The sequence below is a fragment of the Leptinotarsa decemlineata genome, unplaced genomic scaffold (assembly GCF_025532065.1).
Source record: "Leptinotarsa decemlineata unplaced genomic scaffold, Ldec_3_MD MMD2_tig00026328_RagTag_RagTag, whole genome shotgun sequence".
Taxonomy (NCBI): domain Eukaryota; kingdom Metazoa; phylum Arthropoda; class Insecta; order Coleoptera; family Chrysomelidae; genus Leptinotarsa; species Leptinotarsa decemlineata.
In genome coordinates, this window is record NW_027412688.1 from 37,153,736 (window position 1) to 37,179,986 (window position 26,251).

The window sequence follows — 26,251 nt, forward strand, 5'->3', positions numbered from 1 at the left end:
ACCCGATGTTACTACGATAGTATGAGAATAGTAATGACCTGATCCTGACAATTTGTGTTATGTCCGAAAGGCAGGTCTTGAGACACTGCAATTTTTATATTTGCTTACAGGATTCCTGAATTCATAAGCCAAAATCACTTTATAGTTTGTAGATTCTATCAATACTGTATTCACTAGAACTTTTATAACCGAGTTTCTCGTGAACGGTAATAACGTGATTATATACAAAATCTTTTTGAAATCCCTCAAAATTCAAGAATTAATTTGAATACAGAGACACACTCAGTTTGTGACTATTGAAATTAACAAGTGTATGTCTCTTGATACGAATTCTCAATAATATGGAAGTAATTTTCTAAGTAACCTAGTCTAGTTTAGTGACTTGCATCTTTCTGATTATCTTCACTGTATTCTACTACTGTAATACTATGAGTCACCTGCCAACCAATCAAGAAATCAAATAATTCCATCTGGCAACGCTGTACTATCGCGCAAAACCACAAGACAATCAAACAAGTCCGATCCGATCGGACGCGAATCAGTCGTAGAGAAGCGGCGAGGAGTGCTGTACACGAGGCGTAAAACAAGCGACCGCCCGTTGTTTCCGTTCAGTTTCACGGCACACGTGATAGATTCATCCAATCGCAGCTCCCGAACTCAGATTTCTAAGAATTGTTTTCGCTCACCGTTTCTTAAAATAAACTCGAGTTTGGTTCGTTTTGCTCGGCTCTTGGTTCGCGCTGAAGCTGTCTTGTCTTTGTTGAGTGCGAATTTGGGATTAATATACGGATATCACTTGAGTATTAGTGAAAGTGCCCTATTTTTATAACTCTGTTCGTTTGTTTACTGACTCGTTACATCCTCAGTGAATTGTGATCCTAGTTATGATGATGGTTGGTCGACCTTGAAGTTTGTTGGGATTTGTAATGTTATGTTCTAAGGTATGGTATAGTTTGTGGAGAAATAAACTTGGCAGTTTTCTAGGCTATTGTGATTCAACGGGTTTTTAGCGGGAATTGAAAATTTCTAAATCGAAAGTGCATTGCATTATTCGCGAGAATTTTGCATCACGAAACTGCTCTCATCGAACAGCAAGAAGACAAAGAGATTGTTTGTGTATGGATACAGAGTGTTACATAAAAAGTTCTTGGAAGTTCTATGGCGAATTCTTCTAGTGAAATTTATGTTTTAATTTTTGATAGAAGGGAAAATATACGACTTAGTTCAGAAAGTTATCAATTATTGGTGATGTTTATTATCGATATCGAAAATGATACCGGTTTCCGTGGTCTTATCTAGTACGTCACGGAAGTGGGTATTGCGGATGGCACATTTGTAACGGCTATAATGATCCAACCACTTGCAGAAGGGATGGACTCAAACATATCTTGGTAATTTCGTTTTATCTGCCTCGCACTAGTTTTTGAAAAAGTTTCGCTTGGATATATGTATTTTTGTCCACTGATTATAAATGTGAAGTCAAAACTTGGCGCTCAGCTTTATTTTCGGAGATACAGCGACTCAAAAGTGGGAATATTTCAGAAATTCACTTTCGGTAATAAAGACTCATAAAATGACATTTTTCAATCTGTTGAAAAATCCTGAAATTTTACTGTCTTTATAGACACACTTGCGAATTCCTTTCAAGAATTTTCGGGTGTGAGAAAGCTTTCTTCTTCAGTATTCATGGAGTTATTTAGTCATTCATGCCTAAAGCTTGCGTTACATTCACATAGGGTCAACATTCTCTGAAAGAAGGTTAGCTATTTGTAACGGCAAAGAAGTCAGTGTCAAACGCTGATAAGGGTGGCAGATCTGTAGCAATATGCAACTCTTGAAGGGAGTGCATATGAAACCCAATTGACGATATCCACGTAGTGTTGCACATGTTTCACGAGTTCCAATATTGGCACCACTGATATTTGAAGTGTAATTACTGAAATGGCAATGGAAAAAATTCACCACGTTTCATAAAATTGTTTGATGTTTTGGTAATACAACATCTTTGATATTGCTTATCTTATCAATAAGACTTTAAAATGCATTGCTAGTTGTCATTGTGCGTATTGCAGTAACAACACAAAGAATATTGAATGAACGTTTCGGAGATTTCCGTTATTCCAGAAAGAACAATTTCAACTTCACGTGCACCAGAAATAGTCGCGGTATGCCGAAAATTCTAAATAAATTTATTAAACGCCGGTTTAATTTTAAAGATGTTCGATTATCAACACAGTAACTACACGTCCTTTTCTTTATTTGTGTTAACTGTCAATGTTGCCAATCATGAAACTGACTGAAACATATACAACCGTTTTTATTTAAATATGGTCAAAAAGTGCGAATAAAATGATCATTGGTCGTCTTTTTTTTGATGACCTTTTTCATACTGGCGAATTTTGTGAATATCCGAGTAAAAATAATTCCAACGTAAATTTTTAAGGTGCGTTCAGAGTGTATCAACTGTCGCGCGCTGCATTTCAATTGGCCGATAAGAAAACTGAACCAGTCGGTGGCATTTTCAAATCATTCGAATCAATTCGACCAAGTTAGCCAGTTGGATGATATCGTTTTTTCAGGTAATCATTTAAATTCACACGAAAGAAAAGAGTGAGTTAGTTTCATTTACTTCTCAATAAACGAAGATAATTTGGATAACATATCACTGTCAACATCAAAAAAATACCATGTGAGAGTGGCATCAACATCTGTCAAATTTCAGTGTTGATTGAAATGAATTACAGCATGAAACCACAACAATAAAGTACACGAAATTTCACGGAACACAAACCAAACAAAAAAAATTAGAACTTCAACATGAATTTGTTCAGAATACTTGAAAAATATTTCAAATTTGTAAACTGCACTGTTCCAGTGCAGTTTAATGTGAATTTACAAAGGAAATTTTCGTTGGTTCTGTTGGCAGCGTTACAAAATTAAACTAGGAATAAATGCAATGTCAATTCTATATGGTTATCAGAAAGATAAGGAATGTCACCTTCATTATTGACGATCAGAAAGAGCCTTCCTTAAATGTTTCCATGTCAATTGGGTTTATTTCTTGAAATACATCAGCACTCACGTTTTTTCTAAGGGAAATTTTGCAATGATATCCAGAAATCTCAAGATCATAATCGAAACTTATTCCATTAGTTCGGACTTCCATTGTCTAATATTATATAAAATTATTTGAAATCTCTGAAACAACCAATATTAAAAATAGCTGAAAATAACAATTATATTAAGCAAAAAACCCTGAAAGTGAAATAAAATACAAGTAAAAAATAGAATAATCGCTTGTCCAACGGACTCGTGATTACTGTTTGCTCTGTTGGTATTGATGAATAAAAAATGGAAATTTACGTACGTTCTTCTAAGGCAGAACTAAATGAAATTTCCATTTTCATTCCTTGGTTTTGACCTTTCGAGGTAATATTGCCAAGAAATTATAACAAAAACTGTGGTAAAGCAACGACAATATAGAGAACATGATAGCTAACTGAGACTCTTTTAAAATTATCCTTCATGGAATATTTCTGATAAATTTATGAATCGTTTATGGTTTGGTTTCATCAATATTTATCTTTGAGATAAAGAATTTTTCTGTGCAATATCATGGAAACTCAAATGTCTATCAAAACAAAATTATACTGCAGTTAATCTTATCACTCGTCATCACATACCTTCAGCTCAAAAATTTTGAGATCATATCCTTATAAAACTTGGGGATAGCTGGACCCTCTTGGTGGGTTGGTTAAAGTAGTCTGTCAGTTTTGAAGAAGTGGTTTTAAATTTTTTTTCGAACTCTTTGTATTTTTTGTTCATATGAGTGATATATATTTTTCTCATTATAATAGATCCTTTCTACAATCCAACAAACTCATTGAGAAATAATGCTTTTCCGCTGTACAATTTAGATGAATTTAAGTTTGCTCTGATGTCATTTCATAAATGACAGGAAAATTACAACGCTTAAAAGAAAATGTGTCCAAAAATGTAATAGGAAGATAGTTGTAGAAAATTGTATTTGCTACAAGTAATGATCCATAAAATTTTTAATAGGGTTGCTAGTTAACGAGATGCAGCTCTAAAACCCTTCGCAACCATTTTTCCAAGATGGCGGCCGAAGGACAAGGGTTGCGACACCACAAACTTGTATATAAGCTAATACGAACCCCCTACACATCAAAAAATAAATAAAATTGCATCCTCTAGAAAACGCACGCTAAGGCCTAAAAACTGTAACATTTCAAAGGACTATTTCTGCTGTCACTGGTTGAATTTCAATGTATAAATAAATAGGAAAATTCTTTGACGAAGGTATATCTGTTATTATATATATATATATATATATATATATATATATATATATATATATATATATATATATATATATATATATATCATGATTTTTCGACATTAATAATGAAGACTTGTATTTCACAAGTATGAATGCATACAATAATAGTCTAGAAAACTGCCAAAATAAATGACAGGCAGTGTCTAATACTCCGAGTTTCATAAGTATTGAACTGTGTTGAAATCAAGTATACTGAAGAAACTTAGAAACTTAGACACTACCTATTCGGAGTCATGTCATATCATCACTAAAATATGGTCGTTTTTTTTTTTTCGTAAAAGGAGCCGTAGACGAAACAGCATCTAGAAATTACTAAAGAGTCATGGATTATCAGAACTTAGGTGTGTAACTTTATGTGTTTTGTTTTGCACTTTTGTTTGGAAGCATGCCTCTTTTGTTTTGGTTTCGAGTAGTGTCGCTGTAGACTAATTTTGATGTTGATTGTTTCTGCATTAATATTCACCTGTTATGGAATTGTGCAATAATAAACGACTACCAAAATGATGTTGTTTTCATTCGCGTTAGTAACATTTGAATCAATATAGCTATTGTTTTTTGTAATTTTTGAAAAAAAAAATCAAAAAAGTTGAGACAATAAGTGAAACATCGCATTGCATGGAAAACAGATCTCTCGAAGTCTGTTCTTTGCTTTTGTGCAACCAAAACGATCCTTTTTTGGATCGGATCGTCACGTGTGATGAAAAATGACTCATCTACGACAACTGGAGATGTTAAGGACAATGGTTGGACTCCGATGAGCAACGAGATACTTTCCAAAGGCGAAACGTTATCAGGAAGTGCATTCTACATAAACGCAGTTCCCCAAATGAAAGGATTCTTAAACAGTGAATTTCGAGGTGTATTGAATAGACCACAGTCCGTCGCGTATTACTGATATGTACCGTTCTTGGTGGAATCAAATGTGCCACTTGAACACCTCCCGTGAAAGTATCTATAGAAGAGAGACAATCTTCGATCTTTCTTCGATGTTCAAGACCATCAAGGTTGCAAGTGATGTTTGTGTCTCCAATCAGGAGGATGGCTCTTATCTGGATGGAATCCAACAGCTTCGGGTATGCTTATAGGGGCGGAGCTCCATACATGTGAACAATACTCCAAAAGATGTCTGATTTGTACAGTTTTCTGGTTCGGAACAGTGTTCCAAGCTTTTGAGAAGCAGCTTCTGTAATTCCAGCGACGTGATTGTGCTAAGAGATATTGGTGTCAATTTTAACCCCCCACAAACTTATCGAAGCATTATTATATTCGGTTCGGAGACATTTATCTTTTTGGGTGTTTTTGAGGCATTGAAATGAACCTGGTTTCTTTCACCGCAACTCGAAATCACCTCTAGATTTTCATTAAGATATGACGCACCTGCAGTCGATGTCCTAGAGTCCTAATGGAATGACGAAACAAGTGTGGTCAGAGTCCGGTGTGGTTAACCTGCAAACGGGCCAAATCATCACAGTAGAGTCCTATTGTAAGGAAATAGACGAAATGTAGAGAAAATTGCATCAGCAGTGGTCAACAGAAGAGGTCAGATCCTGCTCCATGACAACTCGCGTCCGCATGTTTCACAAATTACCATCGGAAAATTAAACGAATTGAACGTCGAAGATCTGCCTCGCCCACTATACTTCCCAGACCTCTTGCCAAGCGAATACCATCTTTTCAAGCATTTCGATAACTGTCTCGCCGATAAAACTTTCGCCAATCAAAACCAGCCAAAAATGGACTTCGTCGACTTAACGAATGGCGAGCGAAAAATTATAATGCCGACTCGTGAAAACGGAATAAACTTTTGAAACAAGCTCAACAGTAAAACTTTAAACAGAAAAATCAACAGGTAAAAACAAAAAGAAAAATATACGTAGATTATAAATGATTGTAAATGTCCCTGTAACTCCTTGGATCATTTTGATTGAAAAAGTCATATCTTTTGAAAAATTTGTGCTGCTGGGGGTAGTTTCACATAAAACGGAAGTATTCGGCGTATTCTATGATACCTACAAAGTTCTCGATTTTGTCGCGGTCGTGGTCGCGATTTTGTTTTATGTGAAAATAAACGTTGAAAACTATCGTTTCATGTGAACATTTCCATGGCTGACCATGCAATTATTGTTATAAAAGAAAACTTTTCATGGCTAGCAATGAATTTTAACGACCAATGGTGGTTTGGCGCACTCCTTTCCGTTAATGGTAAATTCCTCCAATTCGTGGCTGAAACCCCTGTATATATGGAGTGATGGTCGATGCGTAAATGGTATATTATCACGTGAACAATGAAAATGTTCAACCTAGGAAAGTTAAGTCGACAGCTCACTAACTGATATTGCATTGGAAAGTTAAAATATTTCTCTTGTAAAATAGTAATATCAGATTACTGCTTTAACAGTTTGATACCACTATATAAATAATCAACATCATTAATGATACACCGAGAGTGCAATATGGAGTAGCTTTTGTTATTTTTTACGGTGAATTGGAAGAGCTGATCGTGTTGGCTGCTTGGCATAACAAATCTATTTTCGGCGGTGAATGAACTGAAATATTTTGGCAAAGTAGCCCGTCCCTGCCAGATCGTAGGTATGCACATTAAGGAAGACTATCATTACCGAAACATTCCTAATATTTGAGGAATCTCCTCAAATTATCCCTAATGATGTGAATTATGCAGCAGTGAGTTGAATGTAGGGAGGAAAGGATTATTCGAGGTTTGTTCAAAAAATGAAGGTACTATAAAGGTTGCTATTCAATGTTTGCGAAATTATTTGGTTCTTCCATCATATGTGGGGAATGAATCTGGCGGCGACGAAAAAAATTGCTCATTTCGCGAAAAAATGAGACCAATTGATAATAAAAGTTTGCCTCAAGATACACTTTCCTGCAATTTATAAAATTACGAGTCCTGCGAATATTTCCGTAATCTAAAACAACCATTACAGGTAATAGTGATATTTCAATTATGTAAACTACAAATCTTACCAAGAAAACAAATAAGCCTAAAGGATTCGAAATGGCGAAGAAACTCCACCAATAATACGAATCAATAGACTTTTTTTATTGAAATCAAATCAGTAGAGACATTTTTCGTGCGTAACAAAACGTTATAAGTGCATGATCACTGAAATAAACACATGGCCGATATAAGTGACAAACTACATATTTTCCCTAGTTTTTATAAAATATCAGCAACTACCTGTATTAGAATAGTACGTTTTATATTTTCTGCGCTTCTTTAGAATCAATTGGCATGCTGTAGAATTTCTGAAATAATGTAGATAGGTGTTGATTCTTACTGATATACAAGTAGAAGCATCTGCAAGTTCGCTCTTGATTTCTGCTAGCTTATTGAAACTGTTATCACTGTATTATTTTTAAATTTCTCCGTAGCAGAATTTACTCGACGGTAGCGGCGTAGCGGATTTGAAAATAAAGTAGCGGAATTTTCTACAAATGAACAATATTGAGAAAGATATGGAAGAAGAAGAGGCAGTGGACAGCACTCGAAGCTGACAATTGAATAATTGAATGCAGTCAATATAGTCTTAGTAGCTGAGGCCATTACATAATGAAAGAGAAGAAGAATAGTTTTGGATATTTTCATTCATATCATAAACCATATAACCTCCTCCAATATCTTGAAACTGAAAGTATCGACTGTCTCGAGTATTATAAATTATATGGAACAAATTACAGTAGAAATGGAAGATAGTTCATCTGATTGTAGCTAGAGCGAAAGAGCTACCCCAGTTGAAATTGACGGGAACGGGACGTGTTCAAAAAAATACAAAAAGTCTCGAAAACAAACTTTTTCTCAACATTGGTTGTCTGATTCCAACTTGAAAGGATGGATTAGACCTGTCGCCAATGATCGTTCAAGAGCTCAGTGAGACTATACGTACGTGAACAAATTGATATTTATGTTTACTTTTCAAAATCATTATTTCAAGCTAAGAAATAGTTGGTCGAGACGTCAGTTTTCAAGAATTACCTAACTGCTGTAAATTTAGAGAATAGGTACCATCTACTGAGTTGCGCGGTTGAAAATTAGCATGATTCTGATTCCTGACATTAGTGACAGTTCATTTTTGTGGTATTATGCATTAATGAGAAATTGTCATGGAATAAACATATGGATTATATCCATATATGCATATGCTGTTGTCGATACAACTACCGGAATCGATTTTCAATTACCGGTTAAGGGCTAATTGACCTCTCGTCAGTGCAAAGTAGTGTCCCTCCTCAACATCAAGTCCATGGTTTTTCATAATTAAAAATCTAATCAGTTCAGAATTAAGTACCTCGAACAAAACTGAAGCGAACAACGAGCAACATATTTGCCATCGCCCCCTCTAGCTGTACACGAGGAACTAACCAACCGCATATCCAATAACCCAAATCCTCTTAAAAGGAAATACATTTCCTTATATATAGTTGATTAGTACCCCGTCTACAGCCAGAGGGAGCGATGGCGAATATGTTGCTTGTCATTCGCTTCAGCTTTGTTCAAAGGATGATACTCTGAAAGAATATAATTTTTAATTATGGAAAATCATCGACTTCGTGTTGATGTAAAATACTACTTTGCACTGACGACAGGCCAAATAGCCCGAAACCGGACTGCGAGTGTGCCCGATCCAATAATTGAAAATCGCTTTAATGAAATGAATAAAAACACTTCTTTGTCTAATTACCACTAGTAAATTTTATTTATACGACCGGTTTCGGGTATAAGTATATACTTGATAATGGGGTTAAACCTGAAACCGGTCGTATAAATAAAAAATAATACTAGCGGTAATTAGACAAAAGTGGTTTTATTCATTTCAATAAAGTGATCATGAATTACCACAAAATAAACAACTTATCAATCACACATAATGGGGAATGTTCCTATATTTGGGTTATTACAGCAAATGCAAGTTTGAACAAAATAAAGCTGAGTTTAATTGACGAGTTTTTCAAATTCACTTCGAAAAGTATTCAAATTGATGTTTCAAATGTTGGGTTTCAATTTTTAAAGGGATTTGTGTCTAATTCACATATTGGCAACAGCGCCTATATCAAGTTGAAATAATTTATACGTACCTAGATATTCTACTTTAAAAAAGAAAAATTATCTTTATAAATCAACAATTAAGGCAAAATATAAATTATAGTTCAATACCACCTCCACAAGCCACATAAACAACAGTTGTTTTGTTATTTATTGATATAGAAGAAGATAGGTTAGGTGCGCAAAATGTCATATGTCACAGAATGACTCGGAACATAAGTAAACAGAACAGCACACCTCTGAAATATGTCATCTTTGTTTGTCTCATACAGGTAACAGATCCATTGTCCTTTATTAGCTATAACCGATGTTGCCAAATGGTGAAATAGAAACGAATCCCTTCAAATGTTGAATGCGTTATTTCATTCCTCTTTTTTAAGTATCTAAATAATTTTTTGAAGAAAAAGGTTGAAATGATAAGTTTAATAAAATGGGTTGTTTTTGAGCTCTTTTATGAAAACTAATTGATTTTCGTCAGGAGGAACATTCCCTATTGAAAATCGATTCCCTGCAGTAATTCCAAAAGGAATTACTTTGATGAACAATCCTGCAGTGACACCTGCCGGAGGATATAATCCAACGCCTTTCGTGGTATTAGCCAGGGGAGTAGTTGTTTTCTGATAAGTGTCAATCCATTAACCTACTGTGTAGGTAAGGAAAAGCGAATTGTTCCTTTGGATGATTCAACCTAATTTTAGTTTTGTTAGTTTCTAAAATGTGTAATACCTGTATGAATACTTTGTTTTACTTTTTTTACCTATGTGAAATTAATATTTATACATCGACAATTTCTACACCTGGAAACTGATTTTTGACTAAAAAAGAACGAACAGATTTTTCGTTCTGCTCTGTCAATATTTCGAATTCAGAAAATCCCAACCGGTATTATCATCATCTCAAAGTCAAGGAATTCCAATTTCGTTTATATAGTGGCCATATTTTCGCATCAGTATCAAGTCAGCTGGGGTTTAAAAATAGAAAACGATCATGTCGTACAGAAAAGATTAACGCGGGTAGGGATAGTGGCTATATATAATTAAATGGTTGGTGGATTATATTGTATGTATGAAGGAAGACGACCGTTGCTATTTCTAATATTAAGAACGGCTGATCATCAGTTTTAGTTTGTGAAAGTAGTCACTATTGGCCGAGATTGTCGTTTTTATGTTAGGGGTCATGTTTTTTAATAGGAGGTCTGTTCAAAAAATAAGATGGATGTTCAAATTTTGCGGACTACGTACATCTCGATGTCATAGCTAACATCGAAACCAAAATCCAATCATCCCAATGGAAGAGCCCAAGAGAGTCAAGTGCTGCATCAAGAGTTCTTGCCACATTAGTTATGCGTCGCTTGCGAGAAGCAATTCGAAGAAAACGTCCAGTATTTTGGAAAAACAATGCATGGCTTTTGCATAACGATAGTGCACCTGCTCACTCTCGATTGCTTGTCCGTATTTTTTTGCCAAGAACAACACCGTAATCATGCCTCAGCCACCGTATTCACCAGATTTGGCTCCGTGCGACTTTTTTATTTCCAAGATTGAAGAGAGCCATGTTTTGCGACAATTGAGGAGACAAACACCGAAACGCTGATATAGTTCAAGGGTATACTGAAAAGTGCATATGGGAAATGCTCCGAGGATTGTAAAATAAACGGGCACGGGTGTATTATATTTAAGGGAAATTCTTTGAGAGGGACAAAATAAAAATTTGTGATAAAAGATAAAGTTCAACTTATTTTTTGAACAAACGTCGTACATTTATTTTCAGTAATGATTTTGTTCTGGTTGCAGAGAGGTTACTTAAAATACCTTCTTCGGAGAATGGTGGAGATTGAAACGAATGATTCATTTATTCATTAAATTTTTACCTGAACCTCTTCACCTTCACCTGTTCGAGAAAGGGAAATAGTTATCAACATTCTCCCAATAACTAGCTTACCCTTTGCTTTGAGTTATGACAATACAAATATTTTTCCAATCACGTAAATAGTAAATATTACATGGTTTCGCGCTGCTTTCTACCTAATCCATTGTTAATGTCGTTTATTGTTATTTAACAATGAATAGGGGAAAAATCAGCATTGGTCTAATGATTGGATATAACGAGTGATTTTTTAAGAGGTATAGGATTTGATTTTCAAAACAACACAAAAAATTTTAAAAAATTAATGAAATTTTTATTGAAATCGATAGAACGATCAGTATAATTTAATGTTGAAGATGATTTCATGCAAATGTTGTCCGCGGCTCCGCTTTAGATGGCCCATGCGCAACGTCCAATTTTGGCACACTCTCTCTAACATATCGAGCGGTATTTCACGTGTAAATGCCTCAATATTGGCTTCCAGAGCGTCAATCATTGCTGGTTTATCCCTGTAGACATGAGCCTTAACATGGCCCCACTAGAAATAATCCAAAGGCGTTAAATTCAGCCAGAAATGAGCCTTTCGCAAAATTCTCCACGTAGTGGAGTAACAGAAGCCCAATTGCTGCGAACGGCGGCGAATCGACATTTCACGGTCATCACGAACACTGGCGGATACAGCCGCAATATTTTCTTCGGTCCTCACTCTACGTGTGCGTGTTGGTGGTTTAATGTCCAATAATGTAAACTGGATTCGAAATTTAGTCACAAGCTTCCGAATAGCTCCCTCAGTAGGCCGACGAAACTGCCCATGAATTGGAAGAAGTGCACGATGCACTTTCTTCACCGAGCATGAATTTTGATAATAAAATTCAATAATTTGCAAGCGTTGTTCATTCGTAAGTCGATTCATGGTTAAAACCATAGACCAAACTGAACAAGTTTGACAATGACACAAGACACGATTCACACGTGATCCGACAAAAACAGTGTTGCCAAAAATATACCAGCAAAAAAATCACTCATTACAAATCTTGGTGCATTTTTGGCTAACTTCGTGTTCATATTTTTTTCCATTGAGTATACTTGCCTGAGAATGAATACATCCGATACGTTTGTAAAATGGTCCAAACTTTTTTCAGATAATGCGAGCAAAGACGGCGAAAAACTGCAGGATGACGATGTCGAGTTGAGTGATGTCAGTAAGTACATGGTTTTGTTTTCATCATCCTCCTCCCTTTAACCAGTACCCTGAATCCAATTCCCAGCACCTATTTCAAGATTTTCTGAGGTTAAGTTAGCGGTCTCTTCAGTTTCAGAATGCTATATTCTTATCTGAGATAATAGAAATCCCTCAAGAGTGCAGTTTCACAGTGTATTGATGTTAGAGCATTGTAACTGATTCCTCTAGCTCTAGCTTGAGACCCTTTCTAAAAATGAGCATACATCAGTAGGTAACTCTTTTTTTTATGATACTCAACGTCACAACCTCAATACTCTCGAGCACAGAAGGGATGTTCGATATTTGTTCTGCAATGTTTGTGTTTCTCCACAACAAAAAGTTATTCAAGTAAGAGTAACCCCAACTACTGAACTGATCCACCGAACCATGTGGTACACCTAACCAAATCTAATACGAGAGCGTAGTTTTCTAGATAAACTAATTTCACTCATTCCATTTGATTTTATATCAGAAACCGTCCGACAATCATTGATATTCGAGGTTGCAGTAACACGAAGGGTTTTTTTTTCAGTTGAGGTTATCCAAACCGATCCAGAATTCAGAGTGCCAGTTGTTACGGAAAACCGCGAAATGTTCAACGGCGGAGGAGAGATTTTGGTGCCTCGACGGGCAGCTCCAGCCCAGGCCCCTCAACAGTCGAAAAGGTAAGAGAAAGAGAGACCTACACACTCCTTCAAGGAAAAATATGATGGTTTCAGTTTTCATTCTTAATGACTTCCTAATTTTTTTGAATCGAATACAATTTTAATGGAAATTTCCTACTTGGGAGAAATAATTACAGACACATCTGAACTGTAGAACGTTTAAAAATAGCTGTCAGTTATGATTATGATCCCACAACAAATAAGAGTATAAGATCTTATATGGTTGCCTTTTATATTTGGGGATTGGAGAAGAAAAACAAATATTAATCATCGAAAATCGCTTTATTGTTTTTCAAAATGTTCCCCATGAAGATCTATACACTTTTGCATGCGTTTGAATCAATTGTCGAAGCACTTTTACCACTCTGATTGAGGTATCTCCAAAACATGTATTCTAAATGACTTACCAGTTTGTTTTTTACGTGCGGGAATTAAAAGAAGTCATTCGGTGCCAAGTCAGGACTATACGGGGGATGACTCATCAAATCGATGTTTTGGGTGCTCAAAAATACAGTTGTTTGATCCGATGTGTGAGAGCTCGCATTATCGTGGTGAAGAGTGATCCGTCTTCGGCGGTTGGTTTTCCTGATTTCTTGGAAGACAACTGGCAAACAAATGGTTGTGTACCACTCAGAATTGACTGTTCTGCATCGTTCTAGTGGTACGGTTGCGACATGTCCAGTTTTTCCGAAAAACAGGCGACCATTTGCTTGGAAGTGCTTCATTCGCGACCAACTTTTGTTGGATTTGGCTCGTCTTGAAATACCCATACAGTCGACTGCTGTGTTTACTTTCGGGCTCATACGCGTAAATCCACGATTCATCACCTGTCACGATGTCATAGACGTGTTTGGAAGCACCGCGTTCGTATTTTTGAGCATTTCCTTTGACCAATCGACGATTGACAAATTGTATGGGATCCAACGCGAACAATTTTTTTGACAGTCAGAAGTTTATGCAATATTGACTGTATTCTGGTCCCACTAATGCCGAAGGTTGTCTCAATCTCACGATAGGACGATCTTGCAATATCAGTTCGCGCACAGTATCAATGGTTTTCGGAACGACTGATTTTGGACGACCTTCACGAAATTCGTTTTGGAGTGAAATACGATCACGATTGAATTCACCATACCATCGATAAACACTGGTCCTTGATGGAGCTTCATCGCCAAAAATTGAATTAAGTTCATCCATGCACTGTTGCTGAGTTAATCCACGTCGAAAGCTGTAAAAAATAATCGCACGAAAATGTTCACGATTCGATTCCATTTTTGGGCCGAGATAAATCTTTTAAGTTACTGTAGACATCACAAATAGCGCGCGTATGTCAAAACGGTCTGAGTACGTATAAGCTCAAAAATTTCCAACTTCACGATATAGCTGTCAGTTGCCAGATTGCAACAACAATGCTGCCAAATCTCGAAACATGAAAGGCAACCTTTCGTATCTGAGAGATTTAGCTTCACAGATGCAAAGATTTTTTTTTAGATTCGAGGAATTGTATTACAAAATGAAGAAGTTACAATTTTTCTGTTTATATTGATACTGATAATTTCGTATAAAGCACGTTTCCAAATTTTTACTTAGTCTAAATCTAAAAGTCCTGGCCAAATGGTCTCTCAAGAACAAGGATCGAAATCATAGAAGAAGAAATATAAAATACACAAACTAAATTGTTTCTAGAGACAGCGTTGCGATAAATTTCTTCCAAGACTTATATATGTGTGCTAGAAACGATTTTTAGTACACCAAACTGTTTGTAAATTACTGGCAGTACTGAAAGTACTGCCAAGCTTTTGGACATTCTATGATTATTAACAAATCATATAATAGGACGATGCGGGGACTACGGAGAGGATGTGCAGCTCGTAGATGGAAACAACCTGCACCATCTGGATGCCGGAGAGACTCACCTATACTTACCTCGAGGTGGAACAAAACCACTTACAGGAGGTAACAGCAGTGAAGAACTCTCTCCGCGGCAAGTATCAGCACAAACTCCGACAAATCTGGTTATCGGGACTGTCGGAGAAGAACAAAGTTGCTGCAACAAATATGCTTGACGTTCCAATCTTACTCTACACGTTTGAAGTAGTGAAGTGGACTCGAATTAAAGACCCGAAAAGTGATGCACCTCCATAGGAGTTTGCATCCCAAATCGTCCGTTCCACGGTTGTACTTCCCCCCACAACAGCAAGTGCATTTGTCCCAAATTTTGTTAAATTCACCTTACATTCGGTTCTCGTAGTTTGAGAATTGGCGCCTAAACAGTAATTTATTCACGAAAAGATACAAGGTTGCCAAGTTATTTTGGCGCTTCGCTAAGTTTATTGTTCTGTGGTGCATACCGCGAACATTTAAGCTTGCCTTGAGTTTTAAGCGGGCTTACACAAGCTTCGCTTTACAGAGAATACGGCGAATACGGACATTAGTCTCATACAATGGTATCCAATTTACAATTACCACATACATCATATTGATGCTATTCAAAAAAAAAAATTTAAATATGTCTTTTAAGGTGCCCCCCTTTTACAAATGATCAACTTCCAAACATGACCAAACATGGAACGGGAGCTGGAATATACCGAACGGATAGAAATTTAAACTACAGCTATCCGCTAGGACTATAAATATCCGTCTTTCAGGCGGAAGTGTATGCTATCTTGCAGTGTGCAAGGCTTATTAAATTGAGACCTCAAAGAAATGAGCGGATCAATATGTTTACAGACATCAAGAGAGCACCAGAGGCTCTGACAAACCCGAAGATCCGCTAGACGTGGATCATCAACTTCATATATAGGTCCTGAACCAGCTCGGGGGGTACCAAAATCATTGGTAAGAAACCAGATTGGGATATGGACCAATAAGAAGCACACAGTAGAATCTTCATTAGGGAACCGTCCGAGAAAAGAACCAAAGAAGGTTAGGTTAAGAATTATGAAAGAAGCCCATTACAAGTGTTTGATGAAAACGACCATGAAAGATTCATTCTTAGATAAATTTCGGAGTTGTTTTGTTATAATCTCTATATAATGTTTTATTTTTTTCAGACAGCAAGCCTACATAAAGATAGTGGAACAACCGGCCCCCAAAGCCCTTAGGTTTCGATATGAATGCGAGGGTAGATCGGCGGGGTCAATCCCCGGAACGAACAGCACCCCTGAAAACAAAACGTATCCCACCATTCAAATCGTAGGCTACCAAGGCAAAGCCGTAGTAGTCGTTTCCTGTGTGACCAAGGACCATCCCCACAAGTGAGTATTTTCCGCTTATTTTTGAAAGAAGTATCGATATCTTTTTCGGAACAATACTAACTTTTTTTCAGCTTGAATAAATTTGAGGGAATTTGGTTTTTCGAGTCATTATACGGAGTGTTTCCTTACTAAAGTACGAAACTTCAGAGGGTGATTCGTTAGGTCGTTTAAAAAAAAAGGGTATTATGAACGTATGTTTGGAGTTGATTCGTTTTTGAGATATAGGGCGTTGAAGTTGAAAAAAAACCGTATTTATAATATATCATAAATATCCTTACACCGATATGGTTGAAATTTGCTACAGTTATTTGAAGTAATAAGGTGCTCATTTAGCCCGAACTAGATTGAAATTATTAGGTCCAGTGGCGTCTCAGTGGGAAACACAGCTATTGAGAGAAAAGAACGTCACTGACTTTTTTGTTGTTTTTTTTACACTAAAACCATCCATGGACAAAAAAACCAAAAAAAATAACACAGGTCTGCAAAAAAACTTTTTAAAAAATTGTTTTGATTTCGTTAACTGATCTTTATGTAGTTTTTTGCGCTGATTTCAAAAATGACGTTTGTTTTTATCTATCACGTAAGGTTTGCCTACAAAATGAGGATAAAATAATTAAAAAGTACAAAAAAACGAAGAATTGTGGATTTATTTTTGTTATTTTAACATGAAGTAAAAGCAAAAAAACAATGCTACATAGCTAAACTAAGCATAATAGTGTTACACAACTGTTTGCAAAGTGATTATAAGTCTTTGTAAAAACGTTTTCTTTTTCCGTCAAAGCTTCTTTTGGTACTTTTTGGGCTGTGCTCTTGAGAATTTTCCCTTTGTAACATCCAACAGTAGTCTGCCATCGTGTTAACATTCCACCGAACTTGGTATCTGCGATCCATTTCTTTTATGTCTTGATGGAACCGTTCTCCTTGTTCCTCACTTACAGCCCCTAGATTTTCGGGAAAGTAGTTTTTTATAAACTTCAACGGCCTGTACCTTAAAAACGAAGCAACTCCAGACTTACGTTCAGAAGCTGACAAGCTGAACCAACTCACAAGGCTATCACTGTGAGCTAGTTTCTGGCCGAAAACAAATATTATCGAAGAGCCACCGTATTCACCTGATACGGCTCCGGCTGATTTTTTCTTTTTCCAAAACCCAAATTACCTCTTTGAGCACCCGTTTTCTATCGATAGCTGCCACGAAAGAGAATTCGCAGCGAGTACTTAAGTCAATTAAAAAAATGTTTGGATGATTGGAATGTTGGCGTAGGTAAGTGTATTATTTCGGAAGGGACCTACTTTGAAGACGAAACAGTAAATTTGAATGAATAATACATATTTGGCGTTTCTTTGACCGCTACTTTTTGACATAGTACTGTGTTTATGAGTTTTCATTATTCCGGAGACTGGCGAAATGATAAAAGCACGCACAACATTTCATGTGATTCACTCAACAAAGAATTTTGTTATTTTTATTGAGACACGCCGTATTTGTTTCGTGTTGACTCGATAATGAATCGATGAATAGAGTTGCTGACCTTGACATTGTCGTTAATTTTATGTTCGTAATGTAAGAATTGGTACTATTTATATAAATATAATTATTGTTATGGGTAAAAATATAATGATATGAGCGAACAGTTTTATTAGATTCACTGGAAAATGTTCACAAATAACTCCTTGAATTATCAGCCACGCTTCAACGTATTTCTTGGGAATGTTTTTGCTCTGAATAAAATCTGGATTCTGGAAATCGACGCCCATTTATCATGGGCATAATATTACCATAATTATTAGTTATTTCACAATAACTGATTTATTGCTGCTCTACATACAGTGTGGTCAATTACACTGAAAACTCCTATCATTAAAACAATTTTGACAAAATGGCACGTGTGGAGTCTGAAAAGTTCGAAAAGAGAATCCCACAGCACTTAGGCCACATGTGACTCATTGTACATTCTCCCGAGGAGTTGTCCTCCTAGGTCATCGTCCATCCTGTCCCTTCCAGGAAGGTGGACAGGTCACTAAGAGACATCTCCTTTATATTGGCAGGTGTAGGCCAAGACTCGCTGAACAGACACTCTCTTTACAACCTTGAGGTGTCTCACGGTGGCATCCGCGAAGGTTTTAGACGGTGCGGAGACATTACTGTCGTTGTGCGGCTTCTTCAACCTTCTTGGGGTTCCCTCCGTGGAGGTGCACAAGTGAGGGAGCTTTCCTGCAGGGGCAGCCGGTCCCTTGCCTTTATTCAAGGCGGGGCTCTTGGCGCTCGCCGCAGGAAGTGCCCATGCTGTTGGAGGTGGAGTGGCACTTATAGTGCACCAGATAAACGAATCTAAAATGAACGACAAAATTTTGTCAAAAAACTAACTTCTCGCTTCTGTTTCAGACCCCATCCTCACAACTTGGTCGGCAGAGAGGGGTGTAGGAGAGGGGTGTGCACCCTGGAAATTCCTGTTGACACGATGACTGTCCAGTTTTCGAACCTTGGCATCCAGTGTGTCAAAAAGAAGGAAATAGAAAATGCACTACGCACGCGAGAAGAAATAAGAGTTGATCCCTTCAGAAGTAAGTATCTCTCTCTCTCTCGCTGTATAATTCGAACCTCCATGTTTCATGTGGTTCATGCAGAATGTCCACTGAGTTCCCAATTGAATAAGCTTTTCTCTTTCAGCTGGTTTCGCTCATAGAAATCAACCTACTTCGATAGATCTGAACACCGTTCGGCTTTGTTTCCAAGTTTTCCTAGAAGGTGACACTCCTGGAAAATTCACCGTTCCCTTGAAGCCTGTCGTAAGCGAACCGATATACGACAAAAAAGCTATGTCTGACCTTAGCATAATTAAACTATCGGACTGTGTCAGCCCTGTGGACGGAGGTCAGAAGGACATCATCCTCTTGTGCGAAAAGGTTAGTCAAACTATCATTGATCTTTATGTGTGATTCGCCATACATATAACTACATTATTACAATATACATATTTATAAATCCTTTGACAACAACAAATCGTGTCTATGCATATTCCTTGATCTGGCCAAAGTGCTTCACACAGATTACCACATTGAACTTTTGGGCGCTTTATAAGCTTGCACAACTGTAAAATATGTGAAAAATTTTAAAAAAACAGTGAATCTCTAATTGATAAATGAAATATATTTTGAATTGTGGCGCCCAACGAGGGGCCTAAAGTTAACATTTGCCTTTCCTGATTTTATCTATTCATTGCAGGTGGCTAAAGAAGATATCCAGATTCGTTTCTATGAAGAAACCAGCGACTGGGAAGCCTTCGCTGACTTCCAACCCTCCCAAGTGCACAAGCAGCACGCCATTTGGTTCAAAACGCCGAGATACAAAACCCTGGACGTCACCGAACCCGTAAAAGTATTCATTCAGCTCAGGAGGCCGTCAGACGGCGCAACGAGCGAATCTCTCCCCTTCGAGATGTGGCCATCGTATCTGCTCAACTCAGGTAGGCGGTGGTCCCTCAGAAGGAACCTAGCCAAAAAAGGCGATTATAATTTGTTCAACAGCATACTAGCGCACGACGCAAAGTTGGTCGCCAAACGCCAATTGGGCTTCTCCGAACCGGAGAAGTGCTCCGACATTGGCTGGAAGGACACCGTGTCACCTGTCGTGGAAGCCAATAACAACCGCGCGGATGCGGTGAATCAGGAAACGGACTACTCGGAGATAAAGAAACTGAAGAAGGAGGACGCGGTGGTCGAGGAGAAGTCCTTCAACGAGCTCATCGATCAAGTAGCCGAGCTGGACGAAATTTATTCCGAAACCCAGGCCCGTCTGCTCAACGAAGCTTTGAGTGAAGTCGATAAGCCTCTGGAAGCTTTCGACGACAACAAGACCTACTCGAGCCTGCAAATGGCGTTCAAGAACCCCGTCGAAATAGACTTGACGCAGTGCGAGCCTGCGGTCTGCAGTAAGAGAGAGAGCGACGCGGACAAGCCCCCTCTACCGCCGAAAAGGACGAAAAAAATCGAGACTTTCATCGGGAACTCGTCGACGAGCTTAAACAAGTCCGATTTGCACGGATCGAATTCGACGATCCGCGGCTCGAGGTTAAGTTGCACGGGGTCTTTGCAGCGCCCCAGATCTCAGATCGAGCTGTCGCCTCCGCTCAAGCAGCTCCCTCCCACGCCCAATTACTCCACACTGCCGAACCCCAAGAAGCGCGGCTTCTTCTCGAAGTTGTTCGGCCGCGGGAAAGACAAATCTGCGAGCCAGTCACGCGAGACTAGCGTGACTCCTTCAAGCAGAAGCAACATTTTCTCCAGTAATAAGTCTCTGCAGGCAGAGAACGGCTTGGAGAGGAGCTCAAGGTCGCTGCTGCAGGTGGACAACAGTTTGAGAAAGAGTTCAGGGAACGTGTCGACACACTCGTCGAACAGCATTCGTATTCCCTTGAACCCGCCTAGCGCACCTATCACTAACCAAGTCACTAATCAAGTCATCGATGATTCGGATGATGTGGACATGAACTTGGACTTGACGGAGGCGGAGCACTACGCACTTTATACCGCTATAGCGCCACATGCGACTCAAAGCGAGTTTGACGAGATGTCGTGCTACTACGCCCCGGTAGAGGGTGGCAAATTGCTGACGAACGCAGAGGTTCTGGCCAGGCTAGCTTCCAAGACTTGAGCTCGTCTTTTTGTTTCGCTCCCTTCGAAAACTAATTTTGAGCGATGTTTCGCAACAGAGGTGGAATTTACTTAGTTAATATTTCAGTTGACTATATGAAAAGAGTTGGGACACGTTAGAGTCATCTGTAGATACACACCCTTACATTCATCCATTTCAGAAATGTTGATAAATTTGACAAGTGACGAAAGTGTCAATCTTACTTGGAAGAATTCCACCTCAGTTGCAACATTTTTTGTTTTCATTATTTTTTCGTTTTTTTTTTCAACCAGTTTTAGATCTTTTATTTATCGACTGTGTATTTTTAGAACCATTGAAACGCAAAGAGCCAAAGAGACAAAAAATTGAGGATTTGAGGAGTTTGGAAGGATCTGAGAGTAAGTTTCCTTTTCTGATCTTGCTTAATGGTGGTTAGACTTCACTCATTATGCACAGTGTTTGAAAGCAAAACTCTTTGATATTTCATTATCTGAAAGGTTCTTGAACATATTACTCTCGATCAAAACTGAAAACTCCTAAAAGTGTCGTTTTTTTTTCATTCGATTTTCCACAATCTTTTTCATCTGTTGCTTTTTCGCTTGACTTTTTGAACAACTTGCTTCTCCCAAAATTCTGGTATCACATGTACAGAGAAATGAGATGTTCTGAATGGTTTCCAGAAAAGCATCTGTATATATTATGATTCGTCTAAATTCCTATTACTGTCATCAATGTGGGCGCCTGCTCTATTACTTATATTCATACAACGTATGTTTTTGTTGAGAAATTTGATTGTTGAGTTTCCGTTTATTTATCTGTTTTTGTACAATGCCATGTCGCTCCATGTATCTTAGTTTTCACGAGATGTTTCTATTTTCCCCAAATTAGTAACATCATGCTTGAAGGACCAAAACAGTCCAACAGAAGTAAGGATAACAAATTCACTGCCAGCTTCGTTGGACATGTGAGCTGATTTATAATAAACTTGTTTCATTTTCATTTTGTTGATTCGTCTCGTCAAAACTGTCCGATATACGGGGCCATGTAATGTTTTTCTCTAGATAAGACCTAGTCAATTTATTTCATAAACGTTTTTTGTTGCCTATATATTATTCAAGAGGGTTGTCTGTTGAAAAATTTATAGTGTGTTGATCTTGGAGAGTTTTTTACTAGATCGTTAGATTTGCAAGCTTTATACATTTATATCTGCTTTTATAATATTGACAGAAAATATACGAGTTTTCTATCATTACGTGTTTTTGTCCAAAAATCGGAGAATCTAATATGTAGATTTGTGAAAACAGAAAACACTTTTGATGCTTCTGATATTAACACCGGAGCACAGCCGACTGATAAAAGTTCGATACATTTTATTGGGTGTGTGATGATGGTGTGCCCACAAATTTATTGTTTTCCAAAATATATTATAAAAAAGTGGAAATAATATCTATATATCAGTGTTAGTGACGGGAATTTGGATCTATGTTAAAACATTACTAGACGTCCTTACATTCCAATTTCAGCGCTCTCAAGATAGGAAACAAGGTATTATATGAGTGTGCTTAGAAATGTTGCATGGCTTCATGTGTGGTTTTCAATCATTATTAGCAAGTAATCACGAAACACTTTGTGGGATTTTCACCAAACAGTTCGTCTACAAGAAGTAGAAATACAAAGCGGGGCCTGGCAGAGTTTTTGCACATAACCTCAAATTTGTTTTTGCATAAGAATGTGTGTGTAAGAGCGAGAGGATGGGTTTTCATAAGTGTGTGTGTAAAAGTGAGAGGTGCCGATTTGTCGTATGAGTGTAAGAGAGATGGAGATGGCATCGAACTGATCCGTTTCAAAAATAACGAACGTAACGCAAACATTTCGGTGTTGTCGGTTGTAAAATAAAGCATTGTTGCGACTTATGAGGCGTTGTCGGTTTTTGGAAATTAAGCGTAGATAGAAAAAAATGACGTCGACGGCAATGGAGGGCCTAACGTTTCAATGTGCGATCCAACATGCCAGAAGATGGCAGTAAGAGCTGTCGAAAAATAAGCATTGTTTATGGAGGCGATGCGACTTATGAGGCGTTGTCGGTTTTTTGAAATTAAGCGTGGGTAGAAAAAAATGACGGCGATGGAAGATCTAACGTTTCAATATGCGATGCACGTGTTTCTCTATACAAAAGCTTCTTCAGGAGTGTCTATACTAGTATAGTATAGTAAATAGATATAGTAGTAGACACTCCTGAAGAAGCTATGGTATGGCAAAACACGTGTTGCGTTTTTGTAAAACTGTTTAGTGAAAATCACACGATAAAGTGTTTCCTGACTGTGTTATGGATTTTCATCAAGTATCAGCCGAATCCATCACGTATTTTAGCTGGTAACATCAAACCCTTCATTTTCTAAAGTTGTTCAAAAACAGATAAAATTATCTTTCCATGCACGCACTGAGAGATTTTTTGTTTTATGATTTTCATTGTAATAAGTGTGTTGTCTGAAAATGTACATATGCTTTATTTTTGTAATGAAATGTATTAATATTAATAATGATTATATTGTCAGGAGCAAGTTTCAAACCTCAAACTGTGCATTGATGTAGGTTGGACGCTTTTGGAATAAAACTTCGGCATTTTGTTGTGAATAAAATAAGTGTTCATTGGTTAAAAAAAAGAAAAATGATTGAGAAATGTTTCCGTCATGTACTTAAAAATAATGCATTATTCTGGCAAAATGGCAAAGTTAAACGTGGTCAGTTTGATAACTCAATGTCTGACCTATATATTATTGAACTTACCAGTTATTATTTTCAACAGTTGCAGGTGGAAATCAATTTGGCACTCCTTGTTTTTCTATTAGTACCTCCATCAAACCCGAACCAAGAGGTGAGTTGTTTTTGATTGAATTTATATTTGTCATTTAATGAGGTTATTTCAAAAGTTTTTTCCGTTTCAATAAGTGTTCTTCAAACTGTAATATTTAAATCTAAGTGCCATTTGAGTCAGTGCACTTTTGCCAACGTAATACATGTCAAATATTTCCATCAGCATTAAAATTGTATGCTCGGGATTCGATCAAGTCAACAGAGGCCGTTCTGCCAGCTCCTTATTGACGAAGGTGATTTGTGAAACGGGGATTGTCGTGGAGCAGAAACAGACCTCTGATATTCATCCTCTGAACATCTGTTGTTGTAGTGGGTCCACTCTTCATCACTTGTAACAATTAGATCCAAAAAGGGATCGTTTCGGTTCCGCAAAAGCGAATTTTGAATTCATAGTAAAAACGTTGAAAAAATCAATCAGTATATACCGCGACACGGTAGATATGGAGATACTAAAACACGACATTAAAACGGACGAAACTCTTGAAACAACCTAATAATAAAATCTCATTCCCGATTTCCAATTGCCTATCTAATATGAAAGGTAGGGGTGAGGAGAACCGTCTCATATGAGAGGAAACTTGAAAAAGTGTCCAGCTTTCAGCAGTAAATAACAGTTCAAAAACCTTCCAGAATGGCGCTAGCATAGGCACAGGCACATAGGAAATTCAATAATTGTAATGACTAGAGTAGTTAATGACAGTATAATATACAACACTTAACATGTTTACATAGTCCAAACTACTTTCGTCAATATAACCTAAAACTATTGCTGTGGTAAAACCCTGTTGCTACTGTAGCGCCACCTTTATTTAGCACATTTTAACGGACACTTTTTCACACACAGAAACGGTTCTCCTTAACCTCTAACCTCCATACTATCTAAACCATTGGTTTTTCTTCATGTCTTCGTCAAAAAATGTTTTTCTCCTTTTCAAGTGACCTACTCTTCAGATGAAATTAGCCAGTTCATCGTAATAAAACAATTAATTTCTCTGTTTAGGTTCGCCTTCTCCATATGGAGGTTCCGTTAGTCCTTATGGAGGGTCCGTGAGTTCGTTTGGGGAGCAGCTAGCCCGCTTTATGCTCCAAATATTAGTGTATCTCCCCAGGTTCAGGTAAAGAAAGATTTGTTTTTTTGGAAACAGAAATTATTAAATTAATCTTTGAATTAATTAAAAAATATAGTTTACTATTACTTTACAATCTCATTTCCAAAGTCATATATTTTCTCCACTTTTTTTGACAACTGATTGGCTTTACAGCAGATATGGGATTCTCCCGCTCCAATGACCCTCCAACCGCCGACAACAGCTACCCAGTACTGGAACATAACCGGTGCCGAGCTGGCCAATCCCATGTCGGAACAAAACGATCTTTTGAATCTAGACAGCGGTGAAATAAAACGATTGGTAAGCGCTGTGGATTCGCAGCACTCTCTTCCGGATCTCAATTTGTCCTTTTCCGACATCATGCCCGCCGTGGAACAGGCCAACAGCGATATCAACATGACAGACTCCCTAACAAAGTTCACCAATATGGCTCTGAACGAGTTTTATCAAAATAAATAGGTCTTGCATTGAATTGAAAGGTCTCAATTGTGTAGCTGGACTCATGTCCATGAGTACAATTAAAGAAGAGGAAAACGCCGACCTTGTCAATTACGGTCATCAGGCCATGTTTTCATATACGTATCACTGTAGATGGATACTAGATCAGAATTTTATGGGAAAATTTACCTGTTTTCAATTAATTCGTTGTTAATATTCAATTTTGATATCAAAACAGCAGTACACGGTGGTGTCCCTTGCCTGTACAAGAAACTACGTAGAAAATTCCAACTGATCTGCTTCTGTGTGCTAGTAGATGTGACAAGAAATTTGGCTGATTTTGTGGTTTAATATTAATTATTTGTTGAGTTCTTCTGTGATTTTTTGGATTTTATATGTGCCTTGTAGATGTAAATAGTCTATATATAAACTATAGTTTAAAACATGAATATTTTTTGTTTGTGTTTGTAACATAAATGTTATTCACATGGTTACTTGAATATTTTTTCATATAATAGAGATTTGTATATATTTTTCCTAAAGTTTTGTCTAATTATGGATTTTGTTTCATTTCGTCCTATTCGTGGTGGTGGTTCTATGCATATCAAGTAGGGTTATTTCAAAGTTCAAGAATTATCATATACCATACCTATATGTCACATAAAGTGTCTAAATCAAATTTTTCTTGCATCTTCATGAGAGCAAAACTTGGTATAAATTATCTACAGCTTGTCTAATGCAGGAAAAAATTTCTTGATTTCG

The 26,251-nt window shown here is 37.4% G+C and overlaps 2 protein-coding genes and 1 long non-coding RNA gene across 5 annotated transcripts; 2 read left to right on the forward strand and 1 right to left on the reverse strand.

Moving 5' to 3' along the window:
* Window positions 1-533: 533 nt before the first annotated feature.
* LOC111503735 (dorsal) lies at window positions 534-26,047 on the forward strand. 3 transcript variants are annotated; one of them, XM_023158121.2, is made up of 12 exons: window positions 534-941; window positions 4,642-4,701; window positions 12,434-12,493; window positions 13,046-13,178; window positions 16,232-16,435; window positions 18,822-19,000; window positions 19,107-19,342; window positions 19,662-19,902; window positions 21,398-21,466; window positions 23,875-23,943; window positions 24,943-25,057; window positions 25,205-26,047. In XM_023158121.2, the coding sequence occupies exons 2-12, from the start codon at window positions 4,683-4,685 to the stop codon at window positions 25,230-25,232; spliced, it is 1,353 nt and encodes a 450-aa protein (XP_023013889.2). In that variant the 5' UTR covers window positions 534-941; window positions 4,642-4,682; the 3' UTR covers window positions 25,233-26,047. The 3 variants fall into 3 exon arrangements, with proteins under 3 accessions (XP_023013889.2, XP_023013890.2, XP_023013891.2); XM_023158122.2 differs by having other exon boundaries at window positions 25,208-26,047; XM_023158123.2 differs by lacking the exon at window positions 4,642-4,701.
* LOC141485393 (uncharacterized) lies at window positions 696-3,531 on the reverse strand. The gene is made up of 2 exons (XR_012467175.1): window positions 3,368-3,531; window positions 696-3,198 (listed from the first exon to the last, which is right to left on the reverse strand). It is a non-coding gene; the product is annotated as an uncharacterized lncRNA (long non-coding RNA).
* Window positions 19,908-21,354, forward strand: LOC141485540 (embryonic polarity protein dorsal-like; the record flags this gene model as incomplete). The annotated part of the gene is made up of 1 exon (XM_074182384.1): window positions 19,908-21,354. A coding segment is annotated over one exon (1,182 nt), but the record flags the coding sequence as incomplete, so codon positions are not given.
* Window positions 26,048-26,251: the final 204 nt, after the last annotated feature.

Coding starts and splice junctions, on each gene's coding strand:
- LOC111503735 (XM_023158121.2), top strand. Junction 19,343..19,661: donor TCATCCTCTTGTGCGAAAAG/GTTAGTCAAACT, acceptor TATTCATTGCAG/GTGGCTAAAGAAGATATCCA. Junction 19,903..21,397: donor ATCGTATCTGCTCAACTCAG/GTAGGCGGTGGT, acceptor GTGTATTTTTAG/AACCATTGAAACGCAAAGAG.